At 44.1% G+C, this 22500-nt stretch overlaps 7 protein-coding genes across 9 annotated transcripts in view; 2 read left to right on the forward strand and 5 right to left on the reverse strand.

Annotated features, from left to right (window-relative positions):
- The window catches only part of ess2 (ess-2 splicing factor homolog), a 4581-nt gene extending 1438 nt beyond the window's left edge, over positions 1–3143 (reverse strand). Inside the window, exons 1-7 of the mRNA XM_069713804.1 lie at positions 2784–3143; positions 1631–1799; positions 1358–1441; positions 1022–1191; positions 636–753; positions 392–525; positions 150–252 (exon numbers count right to left, since the gene is read on the reverse strand). Of these exons, the coding sequence (XP_069569905.1) occupies positions 150–252; positions 392–525; positions 636–753; positions 1022–1191; positions 1358–1441; positions 1631–1799; positions 2784–2930 (925 nt within the window). The 5' untranslated portion in view covers positions 2931–3143. The remainder of the gene's footprint in view (positions 1–149; positions 253–391; positions 526–635; positions 754–1021; positions 1192–1357; positions 1442–1630; positions 1800–2783) is intronic.
- A 769-nt stretch (positions 3144–3912) lies between these two features.
- On the reverse strand, positions 3913–5053 carry LOC138629806 (homeobox protein goosecoid-2). Its single transcript, XM_069713749.1, has 3 exons — positions 4663–5053; positions 4328–4563; positions 3913–3990 (listed from the first exon to the last, which is right to left on the reverse strand). The coding sequence occupies exons 1-3, from the start codon at positions 5051–5053 to the stop codon at positions 3913–3915; spliced, it is 705 nt and encodes a 234-aa protein (XP_069569850.1).
- A 2948-nt stretch (positions 5054–8001) lies between these two features.
- Positions 8002–10588, forward strand: LOC138629811 (uncharacterized). Its single transcript, XM_069713754.1, has 2 exons — positions 8002–8221; positions 9885–10588. The coding sequence occupies exons 1-2, from the start codon at positions 8092–8094 to the stop codon at positions 10586–10588; spliced, it is 834 nt and encodes a 277-aa protein (XP_069569855.1). The 5' UTR covers positions 8002–8091.
- A 753-nt stretch (positions 10589–11341) lies between these two features.
- Positions 11342–14543, reverse strand: rnf185 (ring finger protein 185). The gene is made up of 6 exons (XM_069713755.1): positions 14249–14543; positions 13708–13726; positions 13514–13626; positions 13269–13323; positions 12539–12656; positions 11342–12454 (listed from the first exon to the last, which is right to left on the reverse strand). Exons 1-6 carry the CDS (start codon positions 14425–14427, stop codon positions 12357–12359), a joined length of 582 nt encoding a protein of 193 aa, XP_069569856.1. The 5' UTR covers positions 14428–14543; the 3' UTR covers positions 11342–12356.
- Positions 14544–15412: 869 nt separating this feature from the next.
- Positions 15413–17537, reverse strand: LOC138629847 (chemerin-like receptor 1). Its single transcript, XM_069713807.1, has 2 exons — positions 17504–17537; positions 15413–17371 (listed from the first exon to the last, which is right to left on the reverse strand). Exon 2 carries the CDS (start codon positions 17355–17357, stop codon positions 16347–16349), a length of 1011 nt encoding a protein of 336 aa, XP_069569908.1. The 5' UTR covers positions 17358–17371; positions 17504–17537; the 3' UTR covers positions 15413–16346.
- A 1325-nt stretch (positions 17538–18862) lies between these two features.
- iscub (iron-sulfur cluster assembly enzyme b) lies at positions 18863–21632 on the forward strand. The gene is made up of 5 exons (XM_069713840.1): positions 18863–19006; positions 19793–19906; positions 20718–20828; positions 20921–20999; positions 21075–21632. Exons 1-5 carry the CDS (start codon positions 18905–18907, stop codon positions 21164–21166), a joined length of 498 nt encoding a protein of 165 aa, XP_069569941.1. The 5' UTR covers positions 18863–18904; the 3' UTR covers positions 21167–21632.
- A 468-nt stretch (positions 21633–22100) lies between these two features.
- Positions 22101–22500, reverse strand: part of tmem119b (transmembrane protein 119b) — a 3029-nt gene continuing 2629 nt past the window's right edge. For all 3 annotated transcript variants that reach the window (XM_069713838.1, XM_069713837.1, XM_069713839.1), the window contains exon 2: positions 22101–22500. This exon is cut by the window's right edge. In XM_069713838.1, the coding sequence (XP_069569939.1) occupies positions 22310–22500 (191 nt within the window). In that variant the 3' untranslated portion in view covers positions 22101–22309.

The raw sequence follows: 22500 nt of genomic DNA on the forward strand, positions 1-22500 counted from the left end.
ATCCAGATGTGTACTACAGTCACATTACTACAGTAGAAGTATATCAGTCACATTACTACAGTAGAAGTATATCAGTCACATTACTACAGTAGTTACTACAGGGGGCTCAGGTCTGCTACGTTGTTAACATGACAATGAGACCCACTGACCAGGTGCCGGGGACGGCGTGCCCTCGAACCCGTATCCATTCACCGTTGGGGGATCATGGGGGATGAGCTCTTTCCCATCGGGGCCAACTTTACCTTGTTTGAACTGCACAGAAAACACCATCAGTCAGGAATTAAACAGACTTCCATGTAGCGTAAGAAAGTCCTTCACAAATGTGGGGAACAGACAGACAACTTCACGCATCATTTCTGATTTCATACAGTAATATATCAGTGAAATCTACCTGTGCATTGAGAGCTGCAGCCTGTTGAATCTGGCTTTTGTTGAGAGCTTTGCTGAACGGGTCTCCAGCAAAGCGGGTGTTTTTGTGAACTACTTCTCTCGGCTTCTTAAATAGAGCGTCATCATCTTTAACACCTGATCAAAGAGATGTGGAAAAACAGACAAAAATCACTATCAGTAGCTGAATGTTGTGATTCTAATGACAAAACGAAGAGAAGCCCAACATGCAGGTTTGCTGTTCGTACCCTCTGGATAATACATCAAGGCGTTCTTGGCTTTGTACTCCCATGTCTCCAGTCCTGCTTTCACACATTGCAGCGCTGCCTTCTCGGCGGACGGCAGCGCCAGGTTCTCCTCGTGGCGCTGGCACAACATCACAAGCGTTTATGAATGTTTTTAATGTAGACCTGGAGTTGCTGATTTTAATACTTCACATGAAATGAAGCAACTCGTAGAACATCAGGTGTGTTTTTATGCACAAGTAAGCTACAAACTTTAAGATGACAAAAATAGTACATGCAAAAATTTGATCACAGGCAGGTTATTAAAACGATATTCGAATGAGAATTTCTATGATCAGCACACGTGTCATCCAAATATTTCATTCATTTACTTTGAACTCCATCCAAACCTGTTTGAATTCAGCCTCGGCCTCATAGAGCCACGCGTGCTTCAGCTTCTCCTTGTCCTTCGCCAGATCCATGATCTGCTCGAAGGACGCGTTATCCTCGCTGGTGTTTTTAGCCAGGAAACAGTCCAGACTGGGCAGCTTCTTCTCCTCCTTCTCATCGCCCTTTTTCTCTGTAAACACAACGATAAAAACAAATCTGTTCAATGTACTGCGAACAAGTCAACTGTCAGACCCAAAGAGGAACCACCAGATAAGTGCAGAGTTTTAAAGATGTCTGTTGGTTGACATCAACACATCAGATCAGTGGACGGTTGTTTATCAGAAGTCTGTCCTGACCTCCATCAGATGCTTTGCTGCAGTAGGTGGAGGAGGGAGATGCTGCACCGCCCACTGGGGTCTCAAAGCTGACGGGAGTCACATCTTTCACATGGAAGAAAAGAAACACGTCGGTTTTAACAGACATTGATGGAAACATGCGAAATGCAACCTGAACTTCCTCCGATATTTTATTCTGAGTTTATAGAATCAGTCATTTACATGAAGCAGAAAAACAAACATCAGCTGTTTTTGCCAGTAAAACATTGAAACAGTTCAAATCGTTTCACTCACAGGGAGCAGAAGCCTGCGGAGTAGATTTAGTCAGAGAGGATCCGTATCGGATGGAGATCTCCCTCATCCTGCTCAGGTCTCCGCTCTCCTCCGCCTCCAGGTAATCCTTCTGGGCCTGTAGCTTCGTCACATCAGGGAAGAAGTCCCTCTGGATGATCTTCTCCAAACTCTGTCACAACACACAGGAGCAACTGTTCAGAGATGATTGACAGACAGCTTCACCAACACACAGGAGCAACTGTTCAGAGATGATTGACAGACAGCTTCAGATGATGTCAGATTCTGAAAACACGAATTACAAGTAGAGAAAAAAAAAAACTTTTAATCCTGAAGTATTATTATGCAGCTTGTTATGTTTGATCATCGATCATCTGTTTGATCATCTATGATTGATCATCTATGATTGGTCATAGATGATTGATCATAGATGATTGATCATCTATGATCAATCATCTATGATTGATCATAGATGATTGATCATAGATGATTGATCATAGATGATTGATCATCTATGTTTGATCATCTATGATTGATCATCTATGATTGATCATCTATGATTGATCATCTATGTTTGATCATGTCTGATTGATCATGGATGATCGATCATGTCTGATCGATCATGTCTGATCGATCATGTCTGATCGATCATGTCTGATCGATCATGTCTGATCGATCATGTATGATTGATCATGGATGATCGATCATGTCTGATTGATCATGGATGATTGATCATGTATGATCGATCATGTATGATTGATCATGTATGATCGATCATGTCTGATTGATCATGTATGATTGATCATGTCTGATCGATCATGTCTGATTGATCATGGATGATTGATCATGTATGATCGATCATGTATGATTGATCATGTATGATCGATCATGTCTGATTGATCATGTCTGATCGATCATGTCTGATCGATCATGTCTGATTGATCATGTATGATGTGACTTCTGTATTTCCGCTTCCTTCAGATCCAGAAGTGTCTCCAATCAACACCTCCAGACATCAGGTGTTTGACCGACAGGTGAAATGTCCCGTTGTCCACCTGTCGGTCCGTTAAAGGACAGAAAGCTCAACAGCGGGAAGAATTGAGTGACATGTTGTCCATCAAACACGTAGCTGACAGTACCACCAACAGCCACTTACCTCCACGTACTGCTCTTCATCCAGGACCTTCCTGGTCACCGTGCCCTTCTCCTGGTCCTCGGGCTGCGGTCGGAGAGACACCGCTGTGACCGCAGAAGGGACGAGAGTCCCGGACAACGCTTTCCTCACGCTGGCGCTGCCCTCCATCGGAAGCCTTGTTAGCTTCTAGCCTCGCGGCTAAAGGCGGTCCTTCTATGATAAACAACGGTTGTTTTTACTTCACGAACACGCTTGAAAACGGATAAATATCACGAGGTTGGATGAAGATAATTACACATGGAGAACAGATTGGACGTCGCTAACGCTAACCTACTAGCTAACGCGAGCCTCCTCAGAACAACAGCGGACAACGTCCGTTCGTAGTCAGAGTGGTTACGTCACCGGAAGTTTACGTCGTTTCAAGAAGTTTCCAGTATAAAAGCATAGACTGTTCAAAACAGTTCTGCGTGTCGACTGAAGCCGTTATTAAAAAGATAACACACTATCTTTTGTGAACAGTGTACTCAATATGTCTTTTAAGGTTTTTAGGTCAGATCCAGATAAAAACCTACTCACTTGGCAAGAGAATGAAATTACTCTCAAAATGAAATCTCTCATGATAAGCCTATTTAAGACAATATTGTTGACCGATACGAAGAATTTAAAGGCTACTGATTAAGTTATAATTGGTTAATTTTTACCTGAAAAGAAGAGTTGTTTGAATAAAGTGAACTGTGAGTTTCCAGTGCATGCCAGGTTTTATATTTAATTTGTGTGTATTATGGTTTGCACAAAACAGGAGGGTACTCCATCCCTTTCAAAAAAAGATTTATTCTCAAGGACACTTTTTCACAACCTGTGCAAACTACAAAAACCCATTTACACATTCAAGGTTTACCTTTCAACATTAGTATTAGCATACAACGGCAGTCCTTCCTCAACCAGTTGGACTCAAAAATGGGTAAAACTTCAGTCTACTGTCACATGATTTTAATAACACGTTTTTCTATTTTCGGGTATATAAGAATTTGCGTGGCTATTATATTCAATAACAATACCAATAATTTTTTTTTGTATCAAAACACAGACATATACACACACACACACACACACACACACAGCTCTCTCTTCTTTTTTGTTTTGTTTTTACTTAGTTTTCTGTGTTTCCCACAACAAATGATAATCTTTTCTGACGTCTCCACTTTGCTCTTCGGTTTTTAAACCAAACCTGTATTGCAGAAAAAAATGCTATGTTATTGAGTAGTCATCCTGTGTTTTCAATTACATCCTGTATTTACAATATTTGCCACGGTGTGTATTCAAATTTAAGTGATTATAGGATACATCAAACATCATGCATTATCTATTTAAATGTAATAAAAAAAAAACCGTGAATTATTCAGAGCTCAGGTATCACACAGTCATATTTAAACTTGCACACATATGTACTCCTCCTAATTTACACACACACACGGCAGGTTTAATCTACAACAGCTGGACTCTGTATCAGTATGAAAACAGGGTTACCATTTGTTGCAAGGCTAAATGTGACACAACAGCCTCACCTCTACTCTTTCTTCTCTTAAGCGAGTGTGCTGTGCTAGTTTCTCCCTCGTGTTCACATCTGGATACTGGTTCTGCAGGAACAGCTCCTCCAGTGCATCCAGTTGTTCTTCCGTGAAAATAGTGCGGTGACGTCTGGTTCGCCTCTGCACCTGACTGGATGCCTGCTCCTCTCTGTGAGCGTCTCCCAGCCTGCACGGCTCTGAGCACATCGCTGGGGTCCATCCATACTGACAGGCTGCAGGAAGGACATGTGGTTTGAGGTTAAGTGGTAAAATAACTAAAGCCAAAAGGAGTTTTAAAACATGTGCCAAGAGAGAGGACAGCTTGGTCCTACCTTCATGAATGACATCAGTCTGGAATATGTCTGCACAGTGGGAGCAGCAGCAGCAGCAGCACAGGCAGGTAGGATGAGCAGTCTGGCCTCCAGCAGGACTCCCTGTCTTGTCTTTTAGTCCAAGACCACTTGGTCCACTACTGTTGGGATATTTGCTCAGTATGCTATCAATGGTGAAAGGAAACTTTTGTCTCTCCATCCTGATCAGTCCATCCATCTCCACCCAAGTTCTTCTGAAGCACAAAGCAGTTATGATCGTGATACTTTTAGATAGTTCAGCCTCCGTCGCTGCTCTCCTTCTCCTCTCTCTGCAGCCCGTCAGGCCCTTATAGTGAAGCCGGGTGGCAAAAAAAACAGTAAAACTATAATCCTCCCTATGGTCCAGACACATAAAATGGTTGAAACTTAATTCCTGGCTAATCTGGGCAGTTTTGTGAAGAGGTTAGGGAGGACAGCAGATTCAGTTAATCTTTGCCTCATTCCTTTCTCCCAAAGAAATCAGATTTCACTACATAAAATGAGAAGGGGAGAGCTCCTCAGATCCTTATTGTTAGGGTTTTAGTGAAAAGAGGATTGCTTGGCATTAGAAACCTGGATTTAAGGATGAACATTTTTGGTGTGGCCAGGGACGTGTGTATGCTGAATTTGAGGATTAGATCTTAAGATTGATTTCATAAAGTCACTTTCCTGTTTAGCCTTATCGATAAATAATCTTTTGAAAATTGTAAACTAGTAGTTAGAGAACCTGGTGCTGCACTACAATGAGTGATTAGGTGGTATATAAATGATGGACTCATCTTGTCAGTGTTAGTGACGAGTGGATAAATTTGTATACTCAATACAGAAAAAGAGACACGGTGAGAGCAGATTCAAAAAAGAGATCCGTCGGTGTGGTTTGTATTCACGATCATGCATCATGTGTCTTATCTGTGCGCTGCAGTCTTTTCAGGCTGACTTCTCTGACAATGTACACAGCTGAGGTAAAGCTATTACAGGTTAAATTCATCCCCCCTAACAAATCCTGTGATTTCATACAAGCTAATGCACCCCTTTTTTTTTCAGAGAATTAATGGATTTCCACAATCTGTCTTAAGCTCCCTTTATAAGGGCTTTTCAAAACAGATAACAATAAACACCATCCCATCCTTTTCACTGAGGTTTAACAGTGTCCGGATTGTTGATGTATAGTTTGCGGACCACGTGAGATTACTATCTGCAGTTATTGTGGTGCTCAATAGAGGGAATTGTACCACATCCACGTCGGAGCAAACGGTTCAAAATTCATTACCCGGGATTACAATGATAAAGGTTCATTTTGTTGTTGTAAGCAATATTTGGTACAAGACGTAAAGTGAAGGAACCGCCTACACCCACATCCAAGATCAAGTTCTTCTGGCTTTTTGTGGAGATGTTTTGGGACTGCTCTCCTCAATGGAAAGTCATTTTCAACTTAACAACATTATTTTTCTTCGATGCATCAGTAATTGTGCACCACATTGTGGCACAAGGATACCAGCCTTTAAAAACACAACCTGAAGTGAAATACATCAAGTATTCATTTATCTAAACACGATGCTCATGTTTTTTTGAGAGATTTTTCTTTTTTTTCCTATTAATTATGCTATATGCAATGCTATATATTCTAGTACGATGCACACATTCATTTATATTTTTCTAATGATATCTCTATGCTAAATATATTTCCATTATAATGTAACATGACCCAGTTTCCCCTCTGGGATCAATAATGTATTTCTGATTTGGATAAAGCAGAAATGGAACATACTGGGCATTTTATTTTGCTGCTGCTTCTTTTCACTCACAGAAATCCAGCAGACACATTAGTGACTCAAAAGACGAGTCCATGAGGAGGCAAACATTTGTAGTAATTCCTTCTCTGCCTTACCGTGAAGTGACGCTGCATATTGGAGACAGTAATACCTCGAAGATATCACACACCTGTCATGCACAATGGAAATTGCTCTGGTGTTTTGTTCAGTATAATTATCACAGATTAACATGCCTTTTAGGTCATGGGTCTCGATGGGACCTTCAGACAGCATTTTAAATAGGAGGTCAGTGGGAGGAAATATGAAAACGTGAATTATAAAGGACACAAGTTACGTCCATACAATTCAGACAGGAGGAGAAAATAAAAAGAGCCACACTGACTGTGATAAATGAGCAGAGAATTGCACATGGCATCAGGCTCAGTGTCTCCGCCTGCTGCTGCAGTCCAACACCTCCCGGGATCAGATGACAGCTGAGTGACCAGGAGATGGACAAGATCTCCCAAACATAGACTGCTCAGGAAACACTGTCTGATGGAGACTTGGGAGGAATCAGAAGAACTGGCCGGTCTGATAGTCGTCTGGTAGCCGTCTGGTAGCCCTGTGCAACGTTTCTCTCTGTTGTGTTGTTGTGCTTCAACGTCTTCCTACAAGCTTGAGCTGAGGTGGTTTTAAACCAGCGTGTTTGTCCTCCGATGTGTCCCAGCAGTGTGTAGATGGCGTACCACTTCACAAGTCTATGAGTTGTTAACAACCTCACCAAACACAGTTGTTGTTTTTCTCTGAACTCCTCACATGGTTTCGTTTCAATAAATGATCAATATAGATCAAATATTATAGAAAAAGTCAAAAAACTGAAAACAGATTTGTGCATCAGAACATTTTTATTCTTTTGTCTCAGTGATCCTCTGACGACTGATCAGATTTATCTGCTGTCTGTTTATAAAACTGGATATGAAGCAGCTCAAACAAGCTCCACCTGCACAAACTACCAAACTACCTCTAACAGACTGCACACTGCTTCACCAGCAATACTCTGATGATGTCAGAGCCTATATTAGAGACTAAACAAGTACTTTTACTTGAATACTTTAACGAGGCCTACATTTTCCTGCTAATGCTTATATAGGCTACTACTACTTAAAAAGGATTCTTCCTTGTGATTGAGTATTTTAACTTTGCTTTATTAGTACTTTTACATCCGTTTTATGTTTCTCTCCAATCCCTTTAAAACTTCTTACAAAGTCCTAATATCGTCTTTTACGTGAAACTACATCTGAATAAAGTCTCACAACTGTAAATCCAGAGTTTATAACATGAAACAGTTGTGGAATATTTCTGTTTCCAAAAAAAGATGAGAGATTGTGTGTAAATTGGGTTCAGTATCACAACACACTTGACTTTACATGATGTGGTTTTGGGGTTTTTGCATTAAACTGGAGCAGTGATGGAGAGAGGGCGGAGTAGTGCGCCCCCCTGTGGCAGAAGACGACAATTACCACAGATGAACGACGGAGCGACACGGCGCGGCAGCAGCCCGCCACTCGCGATAACTCGCGTCGGGGCAGCAGCCGGGCGGAAAAGGCGGGAGAAGGCTGCCGCTTCCGCGTCCGCGTAGCAGACACAACACTGGGGCAAAATGGACGATAAGTTAATATTGTCTGTGTTTAATTACCCAGAGCTGTACAATGTCACTTTGCCGAACTACCGCTGCACGGAAAGTCGCGCAAACGCGTGGAGGAACATCAGCGTCGGCCTCGGGCTGCCATGTGAGTGCTTCTTTTTTTGTTTATCACAACTTCATGACACTTATGATCTGCTGAGTCTGTTGGCGCGGAGCTCTGAGGAGGCAGACATGAACCACCAGCTGTTCCTCGGAGGTCAGCGCGGCTCCGTCACCTGTTGCCGGCTATTTGGAGCTTTTTATATTTATTTATTTCCTTCCGCACGGCCGCTGCCCGGTGGTGTGGATGCAGCCGCGCGCACCGTGTTAGCGGTAGCAGCCGCTGCTCGCACGCCGTAGGCCGCGCTGCACCGAACGGCACGGTCCAGCTCCCCGGCGCCGCGTGTCCGGCACGGCACGGCGCGGCGCGCTGGAGGAGGAAAGACCCGCTCAGCGTCACTGACTCGCAGTGTTTACCGAGTCGCGTGCTTCTCGTGTCGCTCGTGAACACCGGAGCTCCGTGCGAAGTAAAAGCGAAGTCTCGTGGATGCGGCGGCGGCGGCGGCGGCAGCGGCGGCGGCACGGTGTGTTCCGTGACGTGTGATGGAGCCGCGGGACGGAGGCCCCCGGCCCGGAGGCCCCCGGCCCGGAGGCCCCCGGCCCGGAGGCCCCCGGCCCGGAGGCTGACCGGCTGCACGGGATGAAACGAACCCGTCATGACCTCCAGACTTGGCTCAACAAGACAAATAAAAAAACAAAACTAGAAGAGTTACTTTTTTTTCTTTCTTTGTAAACTTGATCAAATTAAGCCCAATAATGCATAATTTCATTTTTACCACAATATGGTAATTTAGCTGGATTTGAATAGTTATTAGACTAAACACACATCACACTATGAACAGTTATAAATACACTTGTATGATTTAATGCATCACAAAACGCATCTGCAACAAATTCTACCTTTACTAACATTGTAATGTTCATTTTTTTCAGCTGTTTGTGAGCTGATCATTCAGATGTCTGATTTTAGTGGCCAAATACCACAAAGTACAATCAACAGTAAAGCTGAAATATTTGGTTGATTAATCAAACTGTAACAAAACTAACTGACAACCAGTAATTTATGAGGCAAAAATCCAAATACTCCTTGTTAATACTTTTAATTGTGATGATTTGCAGAATGTCCTATTGTACCGTAAATACGTATAAGTTTGATTCTGGCATTCAAGCAGTTTAAAGGTGTCAGCTTGGACTTCAGGAATGTAACAGACAGTTTGTAATTGTGACATTTTTTTGACCAAACAATTAATCCATTTAGAAAAAAAAAAAGGTTATTCAATAGAAAATCAACACTTCTGACGATCTCAGAAAATGCACTTCTTTGACATCTTTCCATTATTTTATAGTTTAGTAATACGGCCTGTTGGCCAACAGCGCTGAGCAGTCATTTATCTGAACTTATGCATGACTGGCGCCTTAGAACCGAAACCAGCAGAACCTTTTAACCCAAACACCAAATCTAAGGACCATCACAACTGAATGTTGTAATTTAACTACACGTTTAATAAGACTGCATCAGTTCAGTCAAGATGAAGACTTCTATTCGGGTCAGCGAACACCTCAAAGATCCATTCAGGTGTCTGCAGCCACTTCACAGCAGACTAAGTGGACGTCCAGGTGGCTTTCAAATATGATCATACTTTGTGTGCATTACTGGTAGTTTTTCTGTGATTTCTTGCTCCTTACATTCTTCTTTTTTACTTTTCAAGCCGAGGAGTGCAAAAGAAAATGGAAGAACATGAGAGACCGGTACCTGAAGGAGGTCCGGATGGAGATCAAAAGCAAGAAACAGGGAGAAATCGCACAAAGTAGATGGAAATACAGACAACTAATGAACTTCATTGCTCCTTTCACTGGATCAAGAAGCGGGGTGGCCGACATCTGTGGCAGCAACGATGACGACCACGACAACCCTGACCACGAGTCCGGCAGCGCCGAGGGAGAAACCACTTTGTTGGAGGCCGTCAAGACGCCACAGAACCTCACCAAGGCGCCAGCGAGTTCGCCCGACCTCAAGTCGGTGGCGTTTGTAGCTCAGCTGCCTTCAGCGTCTCAGGACTCCCAGATGGCCCAACTGGCTGTTCTGGCCAAGATGCCATCAACCCCACAGATCACCCCCACCAGCAATACCGGACGCAAACGGCGACTGATGCAAGAGTCATCGCCTTCTTCTCAAAGTCCTACCTCGCCCACAAAATGGCTGGTCAAAGACAACGGCACCTCGTTTCCCAGCAGGCCGCGGGACGAGGACGAACTGTTTCTGCTGAGCTTCGTTCCGGCTCTGAAACGGCTCGCTCCGCAGAAAAGGTGCGAGACAAAAATAAAGATCCAGCAGATCATGTACGAAGCAGAGTTCAACATCGCTCAGACAGAATCTCAGGAGAAGAAGGCAGAGCCAGAAACACTGGGCTGATCCAAAGGGATTGTTTTTCTACTTTGGTTTTTAAAAACCCGTTTAACAAAATGACCCAAACATCTATTTTTCTTTGTGTACACCACAAAGTGGTTGAAAGTGAAGTACAACTATTTTTTAATGTAAAATATGTTTTGGTGTCTGATTGTGTATTTATTAGAGAAGTAAAGCCTTTACAGACCGCGACGAACAAACGACAATAAAACCATGCAAACAGTTAAAGAACGTTTACAGGTACGGTCATTGTTCATACAAATGGATTCAACATCTTCCAGTGATGAAGATCTTCCTCCAAAAGAACAGATGATTTTGGTACGTTAGCAGAACCTGCTGAGAAACGTTCACCTGCTTTCTAGTAGCTCATCCTCAGTAAACAGCACCGACTCACCAGCTGCTGGTTTGGATGCTTCTCCATCACTCGTCCTTCACATGGCTGTCAGGACCCACCGGGTGGTTGGAGACACCATCACTGGTAATGACACAATCCCCATGGCAACGAGGACCATGTGACGTGTTTGTTGATGCTGCCCAAAAACTCCAAAAAAGTGACCTCCTTCCCAAAAAAGTTGCTTTTTTTGCCGTAATATTTACATTCTGTATGAACATACTCACGACAAACACAACACACACACACACACACCAGGACACACACACACACACACACACACACAGGGTGTAAAGACCTGAAAGGTGTGCAGTAATGAAGTCCTAATAGATTTATGACTTAATAAAAAAACAGACAATTACTAAAATCTGAATTTACATCTTTACTGTCAAGAGGGAATTCCCATTTACAAAAGTTGTTTAATGTTCAAACAACTAGTCTTCATTTCTACTCTGTAATAATTACATTATTTTACATTTCATTACAGTGTTATAAATATTAAACTGATCAAAATAAAAGATTTTACAATTTGAAGAGAAGCACTGTTTGAAAATAAATCTTTAAACTGCTTCCATGCATAAACACATTGCTTTAAGTCTCATCTGAAATAAAAAGACAATGTCTGATATTAATTTCAAAATGTGTGTAACATTTTTGCTGTTGATTTGTAAAGATTAGGTCTACTCGTATGAAAACACACTATAGTGAACTATATTTACCTCCTCCATTTTCCCCGAGTGCATAAAACTATCCACTCCAGTAACCAAAATAAATCCACATTAAAAAATGTGCCTCCATGACACGCGGTTCTTGTTGCTAACAATCCAACAGATCTCATTTCACTGAAGTGAAAATTAAAAGTTGTGCAGCTCAACAGCTGACGACTCAAAATGAGGACAAAGTGTGAAATCTCAGTTTCCTGCTCATTGTTGTGTAACACTAGTCATCATATGGGAGCAGAGGGAGTGAACATATATATGTATATATGTACATATTCAGCATATAACAGCCCGGAGGACATTGTGATGTCACAGCAGGAAAAGTACATGAGTAGATAGTAAAATGAATGACGACTCCAACGACCACACTAATCCACTCGGTCATCTTTAACTTGCAGGTCTTGTTTAGTTTCCACCAGAAACACAGACATGCAGATAAGAGGTCAAAGGTTGGAATCAAAAAGCAAACGGTTTGTGTAGTTCTGCTTCCTCAGTGTTAAAGACTTTAAACATAAGGCCACCGTGTTTCACCTTGAAAGCTTTAATTACAACGTCTATCTTCATGTTAAAAATCCTGCCAGCTTTCAAATGTCACATGACTTGGTGTCACGTGACCACGACGAGGAGCTCTCAACACCTCAGAGCTTTTGGTTCAAACATGTTTTCATGCAATCAGCAGCCAGAACATAATCACCAGGGCGACGAACAGGAAGAGGCGAGACAGAAACTGTTCGTCCATGTGCTGCGGGGTCCCGGGCGCCGCTGTTGGGAAGTTGATGAGAAGTTAATTGATATGTTGCTGCTGAAGGACACAAACTCGTCACGTAAAGCGTGTAACAGAAATACCTGGAGGAGGTCGGCCATCATTGATGTTGAAAGCTGTAGCAAAAATACCGAATGGAAAGGCACCGATTCCAAATGACATCTGGAAACCTCCATCTCCGAAGCCGAATCCCTGAAAACCCTGCAGAGATGTGTTCTGTCATTAAAATGAAGAACGTGCACGACTTCTCTTCACGTCGTCACCATGGCAACGGGGTTTAACAGTCAGTGAGTTGTGACGCAACGACCAGAACAGTTTGAGCTCGTCCTCCGGAGACCCGCTGCATCTCGGCTCCTAACAGATCCCCGCGGGTCCATGAATGGTTTCATCATGAAGGCATCGTGTTACTGAACAGCTGACGGACAAACTCCAATATGTTGAGATCAATGCAGTCTAAGTAGGACAAAATCATGACATGCACAAAGTCTCTTTTCTTGAAAGTTTGTGAATTTTGTAGATTTCTGCACAAATATGATCTAAAGCATCATTGGATTTTCCTAAAAGTAGAAAAAAAGAAACTAATTGAGCAAACAAGATCAAAATATTTGACATGGTCATTTATTTATTGACGGAAAGGATTCAAAATGTCAAATCTTTCAGTATCTGGTGCGACCTGCTGGTGCTTGGATCACTTCTTAGTAAAGAATTTGATCATTTATCATTTGATCTACTTTTAGGATCTGGGTAGAAATCAGACGATGTGTTTCTTTCAGACACAGTATGATATTTGTGTCCAGAGCTCCTGGTACTTACACCACGGTTTTCTGGCTCCGGCCTTTGTCCTTGTGGCCGAGGGGGAGTTCTTTCTCTTTAAGACAAAAACACATTGTGTAAGCGGCATCATTACGCCGAGCTGCCGGTCTGGATGTTCCTAACATTTAATAAAACACGAACAAGTCCATGGTGTTAAATACTGCGTCGCAAACTGTGAAAGGAACATATGACCACGTGAGTATGACGTGATTCCAGAACATGTGTTACGACACTGAAGTACCCACCGGGGGTCCTGTTGGCCGGTGCTTCCACGCCCATATAAGGGGATGACTTTGTCCCGGCTGATGCCAGCTTTGCACACTGGACACACTTGTCTGTTGGGTCGGGTTTCCAACCACTGAGTAACAGACAGAGATGTAAGAAGGAATCCACTTCATCTATAACGCACCGTAACAACGCATCGTCTGGGTCAGCTTACCTGGTGCAAACAAGGCCAGCTGATCAGGAGGAGGAGCAAAGGAAGAGCACAGGTTAAACATCACCTGAACAACAAGTCAACATACAAACAAACAACGACTAAACACAACACTTCCTCATTTTGGGATGTTTTTTTGGAAAAATCAATATTAAACTGACATCAGCTTCTGCAGTCAGACCAGATGTTAAAATATGAGGACAGCTGGTGTTTACAAACAATACTTTTATACACATTGATAAACAATGTTAGAACAAAGTTCAGCTGTCACAGAAAGCTGGAAAACAATCAAGTTCCTGTTCAATTCGATTTGAACGTTATGTTTTTGGAACAAATGTCATCTAATGTGTGATATTGTTTGTAGATGTGTCAGTTTTGATGCAGACACACATGTTGTATAAAAACAACAACAACAACACGATTACTGCCGGGACTGAAGCTAACAAGCAAACAGAACTAACGGATGTTAAAATCAGCTGTGATCAGATCAGCTGACATGTTGTCTCCTGGTTTTACCGGAAACCAGAGTTCAGCAGCTTCTCACCAGAACAGATGTCCACACAGGCTGATCACGGCGTCCTTCGCGGTGTCCAGACAGATGTTACACTCGAAGGTGCTGTCCTGGCTGCTGCCGTCGGCCGCCGGCGGGCTGCTGGATCCGGGACCCGGGTGTTCAGTGGCCGCGGTCGAGCCCGAGGCTGGAGGGGGGGGGGCAGCGGCCATTGGTGACTCCGAGATCTGCTGAACAAGAGAGGACAGTCGGGGCGACTCCGATGGCACCCGGGACCCCAACAGAGGACCGGGAGGACCCCAACGGAGGACCGGGAGGACCCCAACAGAGGACCCCAACGGAGGACCGGGAGGACCCCAACGGAGGACCCCAACAGAGGACCGGGAGGACCCCAACAGAGGACCCCAACGGAGGACCCCAACGGAGGACCCCAACGGAGGACCGGGAGGACCCCAACAGAGGACCGGGACAGAGGACCGGGACAGAGGACCGGGAGGACCGGAACAGAGGACCGGGACAGAGGACCGGAACAGAGGACCGGGAGGACCGGGACAGAGGACCGGAACAGAGGACCGGGACAGAGGACCGGAACAGAGGACCGGGAGGACCGGGACAGCGGACCGGAACAGAGGACCGGGACAGAGGACCGGGAGGACCGGGACAGCGGACCGGAACAGAGGACCGGGACAGAGGACCGGGAGGACCGGGACAGCGGACCGGAACAGAGGACCGGGACAGAGGACCGGGAGGACCGGGACAGAGGACCGGGACAGCGGACCGGTGGAGGTCGAGAGGAAACTAACCAGACCAGCTGCTAGCTAGCGTCCATCTTGACAGGAGGTTCTTAGCGGAGTTGCTAACGTTAGCAAGCGGCTTCAGTGTCGGACAGATCAACGGAAACACGACACGACGAAAAGTGACTCGTCCAAAGCGTTAATCCGCGTTAATCCGCGTTAATCCAACGTGTCGTTCGGGAAGAGATTCGTTTAAAACTGAAAATCTGAACTCTTTGCAGCTGGTTACGTCACAGCCGCAGCTCTGCTAACCGGTAGTTGAACCTGGGGCGGAAGGGGCGTGGCCACAAGCGGAAGTGTTTCCTGCCAGGTCGACCGGAGGCTCCGCCCATCAAGCGTCAGGGTGGTAGTTCACCATTCAACCATGTTTAAACCTTTATTGTCCTTTTACTGTTGTTGGTGTTGCCGGCGATACTTTTACTTTTAAGAAGTTGTTATTTGTGTTTTTCACACTTTTGTTTAACAGTCCCGATATTTTATTACGGTTGTTTGTTTTTTGTGTTTGTAAAGTCTAATTGGATTTTACACTATAAATAAAACTGGATTTTTGACCACTTTGAGGACAGCACAGCATGCTGTGAACCCAACATTTACACATCAGCACCTTTTAAAAGCTGATTTTGGTGTGTGAGGAAACAGACCGACCACGCTGAAGCTGCTGATCCCTCAGCTCTCAGCGGGTGGCCCTGATCTTAAAAACATGTGGAGGAACTGCAAAGCAGGAGACAGTTTGAATATGGAAGATACACCTTTCACTTTGTATTTTGTAATTTGTATTCTGATGCGAACACCACAGACTGTATATAACATCTTTATCACAAACATAATCTGTTCATGTATCCGTTATCCAGCAGTGCTGCTTTATAGTAGGTACGTTTGAAATTTAAACAATTTTACCAAAGAAAGTTACAATATTGTAAATACTTCATGTTTTTCCTTTAGAAATATTATGTTTGTATCATTGTCTGACAATAATATATTATTTTATTTAATATTTCAATAGGGTACATAGATTTTGATGGTCACATAAATGTTTAAATTCAAATATGTTTTAGATTTGCTCAACAAAATTCAGTATATTGTAAATAGCACATTACATTCCAAATTCTTAATTCATCCCACAAGGAGCCATTGGAGGAAAACATGACAACAACACAGTCATTCATACACACAAACAATCTATCTAAATAAAAAATATCTGTGTAAAGATTTGACCTGAAGAATTTACCCTATTTTTACGCTTTGGGTTGAGAACGCAACGACATCATTTTGTTACATTCATGTTCACGTCCCGTGAAGCGCTCCTGGTCTTTGATAATAAACATGTCAACTTCATTTTAGATGATTTCCATTGACTTGGATCTTGATTGATTTAGACCTCCTGTACGGAAGTCCTCTACCAATGCCTCCTCGATCCTCGATGTCAGCGACCTCTTCAGCGTTCGTTTGAAGTCGTTACCAATGAACACATAGAGAACCGGGGATATGAAGCAGTTGGCTGAAGCCAGGGTGCCGCCCACTTTCAGCCCCGTTTGAAGCAGCTCCAGGCTGTGGTCGCTGAAATCGAACTCCAGGAGAATGAAGGTGTGATAGGGGACCCAGCAAAAGAAAAAGGACAAGATGAGCGCCACCATGATTTTGTAGGGTTTTGTTGACCTGATGGTCAAACTTCTCAGTTTCACACTGAGCACCAGGCAACAGAAAACAATCATTAGAAAAGGAATCAGGAATCCGAAGATGAATCGGGTCAGAGCCACCGCCTTGTGTCTGGAGAGGTTTATGTAATCCATGCGGCACTGAGTGACCGATCCGTGGACGGTGGTTTGTCTGAAGATCAGCGAGGGCAGCGTCAGGAGAGCAGAGAGGAGCCACATGAGGGCCACGACTCCCACTGCTTTGTGCACCGTCCGGTGGTTATGGGACCACACGGGGAAGAAGATCATGACGCAGCGATCGGTGCTGATGAGAACCAACAGAAACACACTGCTGTACATGTTGAGAAACAAGGCGGAGGAGGCGAGCTTGCACAACACTCGTCCAAAAGGCCAGTGTGAGGTGATCATGTAGAAGACTTCGAGGGGCAAAAAGGCACAAAACAACAAATCTGAAATGGCCAGACTGATGTACCAGGTGGTGATGACCGTTGTTTTCATCTTCCATCCACAGATCCAAATCACTAATGCATTTCCTCCGAGCCCAATAACAGATGTAATAATATTGACTGCCACCAGAACAAGAGTCAGAGAAGACTGAGAGTTGGTGAAAGTCAGATGTGCTGCCGTGTCCGTGTTGTTCTCTGTGTCGTTGTCTGGAGTGTAATCTTCATATTCAATATAATCTACATCCATGTTGGTGACTTCTCCTGAAACACAAAGCACCGGGACTTTCTTTACAAATACATACACATATAAACATAGAGAACTAGAATGAGTTCAAGTTTTACCAAGAAAATTTATTTTAGTTTTTCTTAGAGAAAATATACTTCAGTACTCACGTTATGTGTTGATGTGAAAGTGAGCACGATGAAGTTCTTCCCCCTGATGGATGCAACTTCTCCCTTCTGTTTCCTTCGTGTTTCTGAGAACAGTGACGTCGCTCAGGAAAGTTCAAGGAACCAAAAAAAAACCCTAAACTGTTGCAATCTGTGAATAGAGATAAACCTGCATCACCACAAACAGACACCGAACCTCCCTCAGATCATGTTCCAGAACAAAGGCGGCCGGTCCACAAGTCCACAAGTCCACAAGTCCTGCTGCTGGCTGAGGTCAAATATTCATGTTCGCATATTCACACTATCACAGGAGCTGGATTCTGAACATTTATTAAGCAATTCAGAGATTTATTTTGATGTTTAACATAAACAGTGATGGTCCAAGTCAACATGTCTGTGATGTTGTGCAGTTCCCCAAAAATCACATGATGTTGTTGTGCAACAGAAAAGATGCTGAGTAAATTGTTTTCAGTCAAATATTCACAAGGCAACAACGTTTGATTCAAACATGTCTATGAGCGTTTATTTACCTTCAAACACCACATCCTCAATAATCCTCCAACACTTCATCAGCAGCAGTGGAAGAATCAGATCATTACTCAGGTAACATCACTTCTCCTCCACCGATAATAATGTTTAACATTATACGATATTTTAAAAAAAATCATAAATGTCTGCATATATAGCGCCTTTTCACCCACGTACACACTTTCACAGACCGCTGGTACCAGGCTCGAGGCCGCCCAGGTTCGAGGCCGCCCAGGCTCGAGGCCCACCAGGCTCGAGGCCCACCAGGTTCGAGGCCCACCAGGTTCGAGGCCCACCAGGCTCGAGGCCCACCAGGTTCGAGGCCGCTCAGGTTCGAGGCCCACCAGGCTCGAGGCCCACCAGGCTCGAGGCCGCCCAGGTTCGAGGCCGCCCAGGTTCGAGGCCCACCAGGCTCGAGGCCCACCAGGTTCGAGGCCCACCAGGCTCGAGGCCCACCAGGCTCGAGGCCCACCAGGTTCAAGGACCAGGTGGTCTGGACCAAAGACACCCAGTCTAACCATCAAGCTGACGACCCTGGAAATCCTCTCTGAGCCACGTTTTCTAAATATAATTTCAATCTGCCGAGTAATCAGTGACAGTGATGATGAAATAAATGGTGTAATCTGTCTAATAAATGTACAATGATGGATCTGACATACAATACAAGCCAGACTGACCATGTGAAGTAAATAAAGCATTCCTTTCGGGAAATAAAATACGTTTACAGAGATCATAAACGTTTGCAACTGGTTGCATCAACCGGACATGCGCAGATGAGATTAGTGTAGCCCCGCCCCCCGTCAGTGACGTGTGCTGCTCGGTCTCCTGCAGGGCTCCAGCTGATCTGCTCTTTCAAACTGCGCCACTCTCAACAACATGGCGAGCAGCGTGACGAAGAAGTGTCTGAGTCCTCTGGCGTTCCTCAGCAGGAGGTTCTCCGCTCCGGAGTTCATCTCTCAGTGCTGCTACCACAAGAAGGTGAACATCTCCTGCTTTTACATCCGGTGCTCGTTTATCTCCGGCGGCGACACGCGAGCTTCTCGCATGTTTATCACTTCTAATGTTTGTGTTTGTTTTGGCAGCAAGTTCTCAAATTGAGGACTAAATTAACGGCAGTAATCTGCCACCGGCCCGGTTCTAATCCAGCCCACCGGATTAATCCGCTTTAGTGAGCTCGAAACAGGAGATGATGAAATATTTGTGGGAGATTTTCATTTTCTTCTTTTAGGTTCGTTATTTAACAGCAACTCTATTCTGATGTTAAACTGGTTTTTAAGATGTTTAATGTTTTAACATTAAACATGATATTTTAAGATGTACGTTAAATTGGATGTTTTTTGTTTGACTTGTTTTCTGAATGTTTAATTAGATTTGATTGAACGTATTTTGGGGTTAGTGGTAGATATCTCATCTCCTAAAACACTTCTGTATTTCCTGTTTGAAGAAACACAACAAAAGCTTTTTTACAGACATTATAAAAAAATGTTTACGCCAAATTGAACTTTTTGTGAGGTCAGTGAATGTCTGGTCAGAGTGACTCAGCAGGATGACCAGTCGGTCTGCTGGACAATGAAATTAAGTCCTAATCTGTTTATTTCAGTGTCTCTTACATAAGGAGGAAACGGGACGAGTACATATTCTCTCTGGGATTGTAGTACAATGAAAATGGGATCCCAGGATGCTCCTGTCATCTGGCCTCCCTTACATTTGTTTTAGTAATATTTAATACAGTCGTGACCAACAGCCTTTTCCTGTCGTCTGAAGGTGGTGGATCATTATGAAAACCCCAGAAATGTGGGCTCACTGGACAAAAACTCCAAGAAGGTTGGAACTGGCTTGGTGGGCGCGCCGGCCTGTGGTGATGTCATGAAGCTGCAGGTCTGTTTACACAGTATAAATACATTACAGCCCCACACACACACACACACACACACACACACACACACACACACACACACACACACACACACACACACACACACACACACACACACACACACACACACACACACACACACACACACACACACACACACACACACACACACACACACACACACACACACACACACACACACACACACACACACACACACACACACACACACACACACAGACACACACACACACACACACATTACAGCCCCACACACACACACACACACACACACACACACACACACACACACACACACACACACACACACACACACACACACACACACACACACACACACACACACACACACACACACACACACACACACACACACACACACACACACACACACACACACACACACACACACACACACACACACACACACACACACACACACACAGACACACACACACACACACACACACACACACACACACACACACACACACACACACACACACACACACACACACACACACACACACACACACACACACACACACACAGACACACACAGACAGAGCCATTAGGACCATTACAACTACACACAGAGCCAGTAGGGCCAATACAATAACACACACAGAGCTGTTAGGGCCAATGTTATTTATTAGGGGAAACACATTAGTGGCTATTTTAATCCTCTGGTAAAAAAATAAAATAGAATTGCATCATTATCAATGACTTGTAAAAAGATGCTAGACTTCCTCCCACTTCTGACATTTGAGTGAAAATAAACTCTTTGGACAGATTGAGGTGGACGACGAGGGGAAGATTGTGGACGCCAGGTTCAAGACCTTCGGCTGCGGCTCTGCCATCGCCTCCAGCTCTCTGGCCACCGAGTGGGTGAAAGGAAAGTCGGTGAGTGACCCTTCTCTCTCCGTGTGACTTTCATATTTCTTATTTGTTCTGCTGAAGGTATTTTGTGACTGGAGGGATGTTTTTCTCTTCAGGTGGACGAAGCTTTGATGATAAAGAACACTGACATTGCTAAAGAGCTCAGTCTTCCACCTGTTAAACTTCACTGCTCAAGTAAGTTTTCAATGATGAATGTTCTTGTTTTCCAAACTGCTCAGCATGTGTGTTTAACCTGTGTTCCTCCTCCAGTGCTGGCGGAGGACGCCATCAAGGCCGCCCTGGCTGACTATCGCCTCAAGCAAGACGGCGAGCAGCAGGAGGCCGTCAGGGCCAGCCGTTAAACGCAGCACTTTGGCTTTGAGCTGGAAGCGTTTGTTTCCTGCTGCCTAGAGAAGTAGTCCAGCATCAGCACCTCACTGTCCTGCAGTAATGATGACAACTCCACCGCCGCTAGCCCTCCGTGGAGCTGGTCCACCAGGCTCTCTGTAGTCGAGGCCCTCTAATCCGGTATCTTGTAGCCTGTCACGTAAACGCACAATATGAGCACTATTTGGGGTTGTTGGTACAAAGTTGAACCTTATTTGTTGTAGTTTTAGATTTTGTGTGGAAGGATTGTTAATGTTGAAAGGTGCGATGGAAGTATTGATTAAGTTAAGTATCCCGTCTGCACTCCAAGAACTGACGTGTTGAAATGCAATTAAGCAAAGTGGCTTGAAACCAAAAAAAGGGTCCATAATCTGAAGTGTAATTTATAATATTTTAGAAACGCTTCCTTCAACGTCTGCAATAAAAGTATCCTGAGTCTTATTTTGTTTTGAGTCCAAATTGTTCTTCAGACAACATGAATTCTAGAATTTTTTATGACCCGTTTCTTTATGTGAAATGTGCAGTGAGTTACACATTATGATGGAAGAACCGAACCACCAAAATGAAATGCAGTCATGATGAATGTGGACGAGACCCGGGCACTTCCTGCTATTAAGAGAAAATATCTGTGAAAAACATCTGCAGCTGACTTCTGCTTATAATCTATGAATTTTATTGTGCGCACATGTAAAGCAAACATAATCAGTTGTTTTGTGGATCGACTCACCTTAAACATTCAGAAACGAATACGAGTCAACGCTGTTTGGCACAAAGAATTTGAGACCACAATTTGTTGACAGTAGTGAAGTGTGTGCAGGAATGTTTGAGGATGTAGATAAACACACTAAATAAGGTTTTAGAGATGGTCACGCAATACAAGAATCACTCCAAGAAAGGTCTTTTTGCAACATGAAACAGGTTTATGAACTTGCAGGAATCAAATATGGAGTCACAGCCGCACCGCATGAAAACTAAATATTGTCAAACCACCTGCGAGTGGAATTCAGCAGCTTTTCTGCATTTGCTTCACTATACCTGGAGAAATGTTTTGAAGGTTTACTGGACAAATATCCATACATGGATTCATAAAGCTTACAGAAAACATGCAGGTCACAGAGTTAGAAGGCAGTTTTCTCTCCTGCGATCAGCTGCAGTGTCGCAGCGTCACTGTGGATGTGCAGCGAGGACGGCCGGAGGCTCGCTGGCTCTGCTGAGTCGTCTCCGTGCGGAGGACCACTCGGCTCTGCAGCTGCTTCACTGTCAGGAAGCTCACACAGCTCCTTTTCCTCAGGGACACTTGGTAGCTGCT

This window comes from Brachyistius frenatus, unplaced genomic scaffold (assembly GCF_029030835.1).
Source record: "Brachyistius frenatus isolate BFR_SWC_R1_liver_20210118 unplaced genomic scaffold, ASM2903083v1 Contig_122, whole genome shotgun sequence".
Lineage (NCBI taxonomy): Eukaryota > Metazoa > Chordata > Actinopteri > Embiotocidae > Brachyistius > Brachyistius frenatus.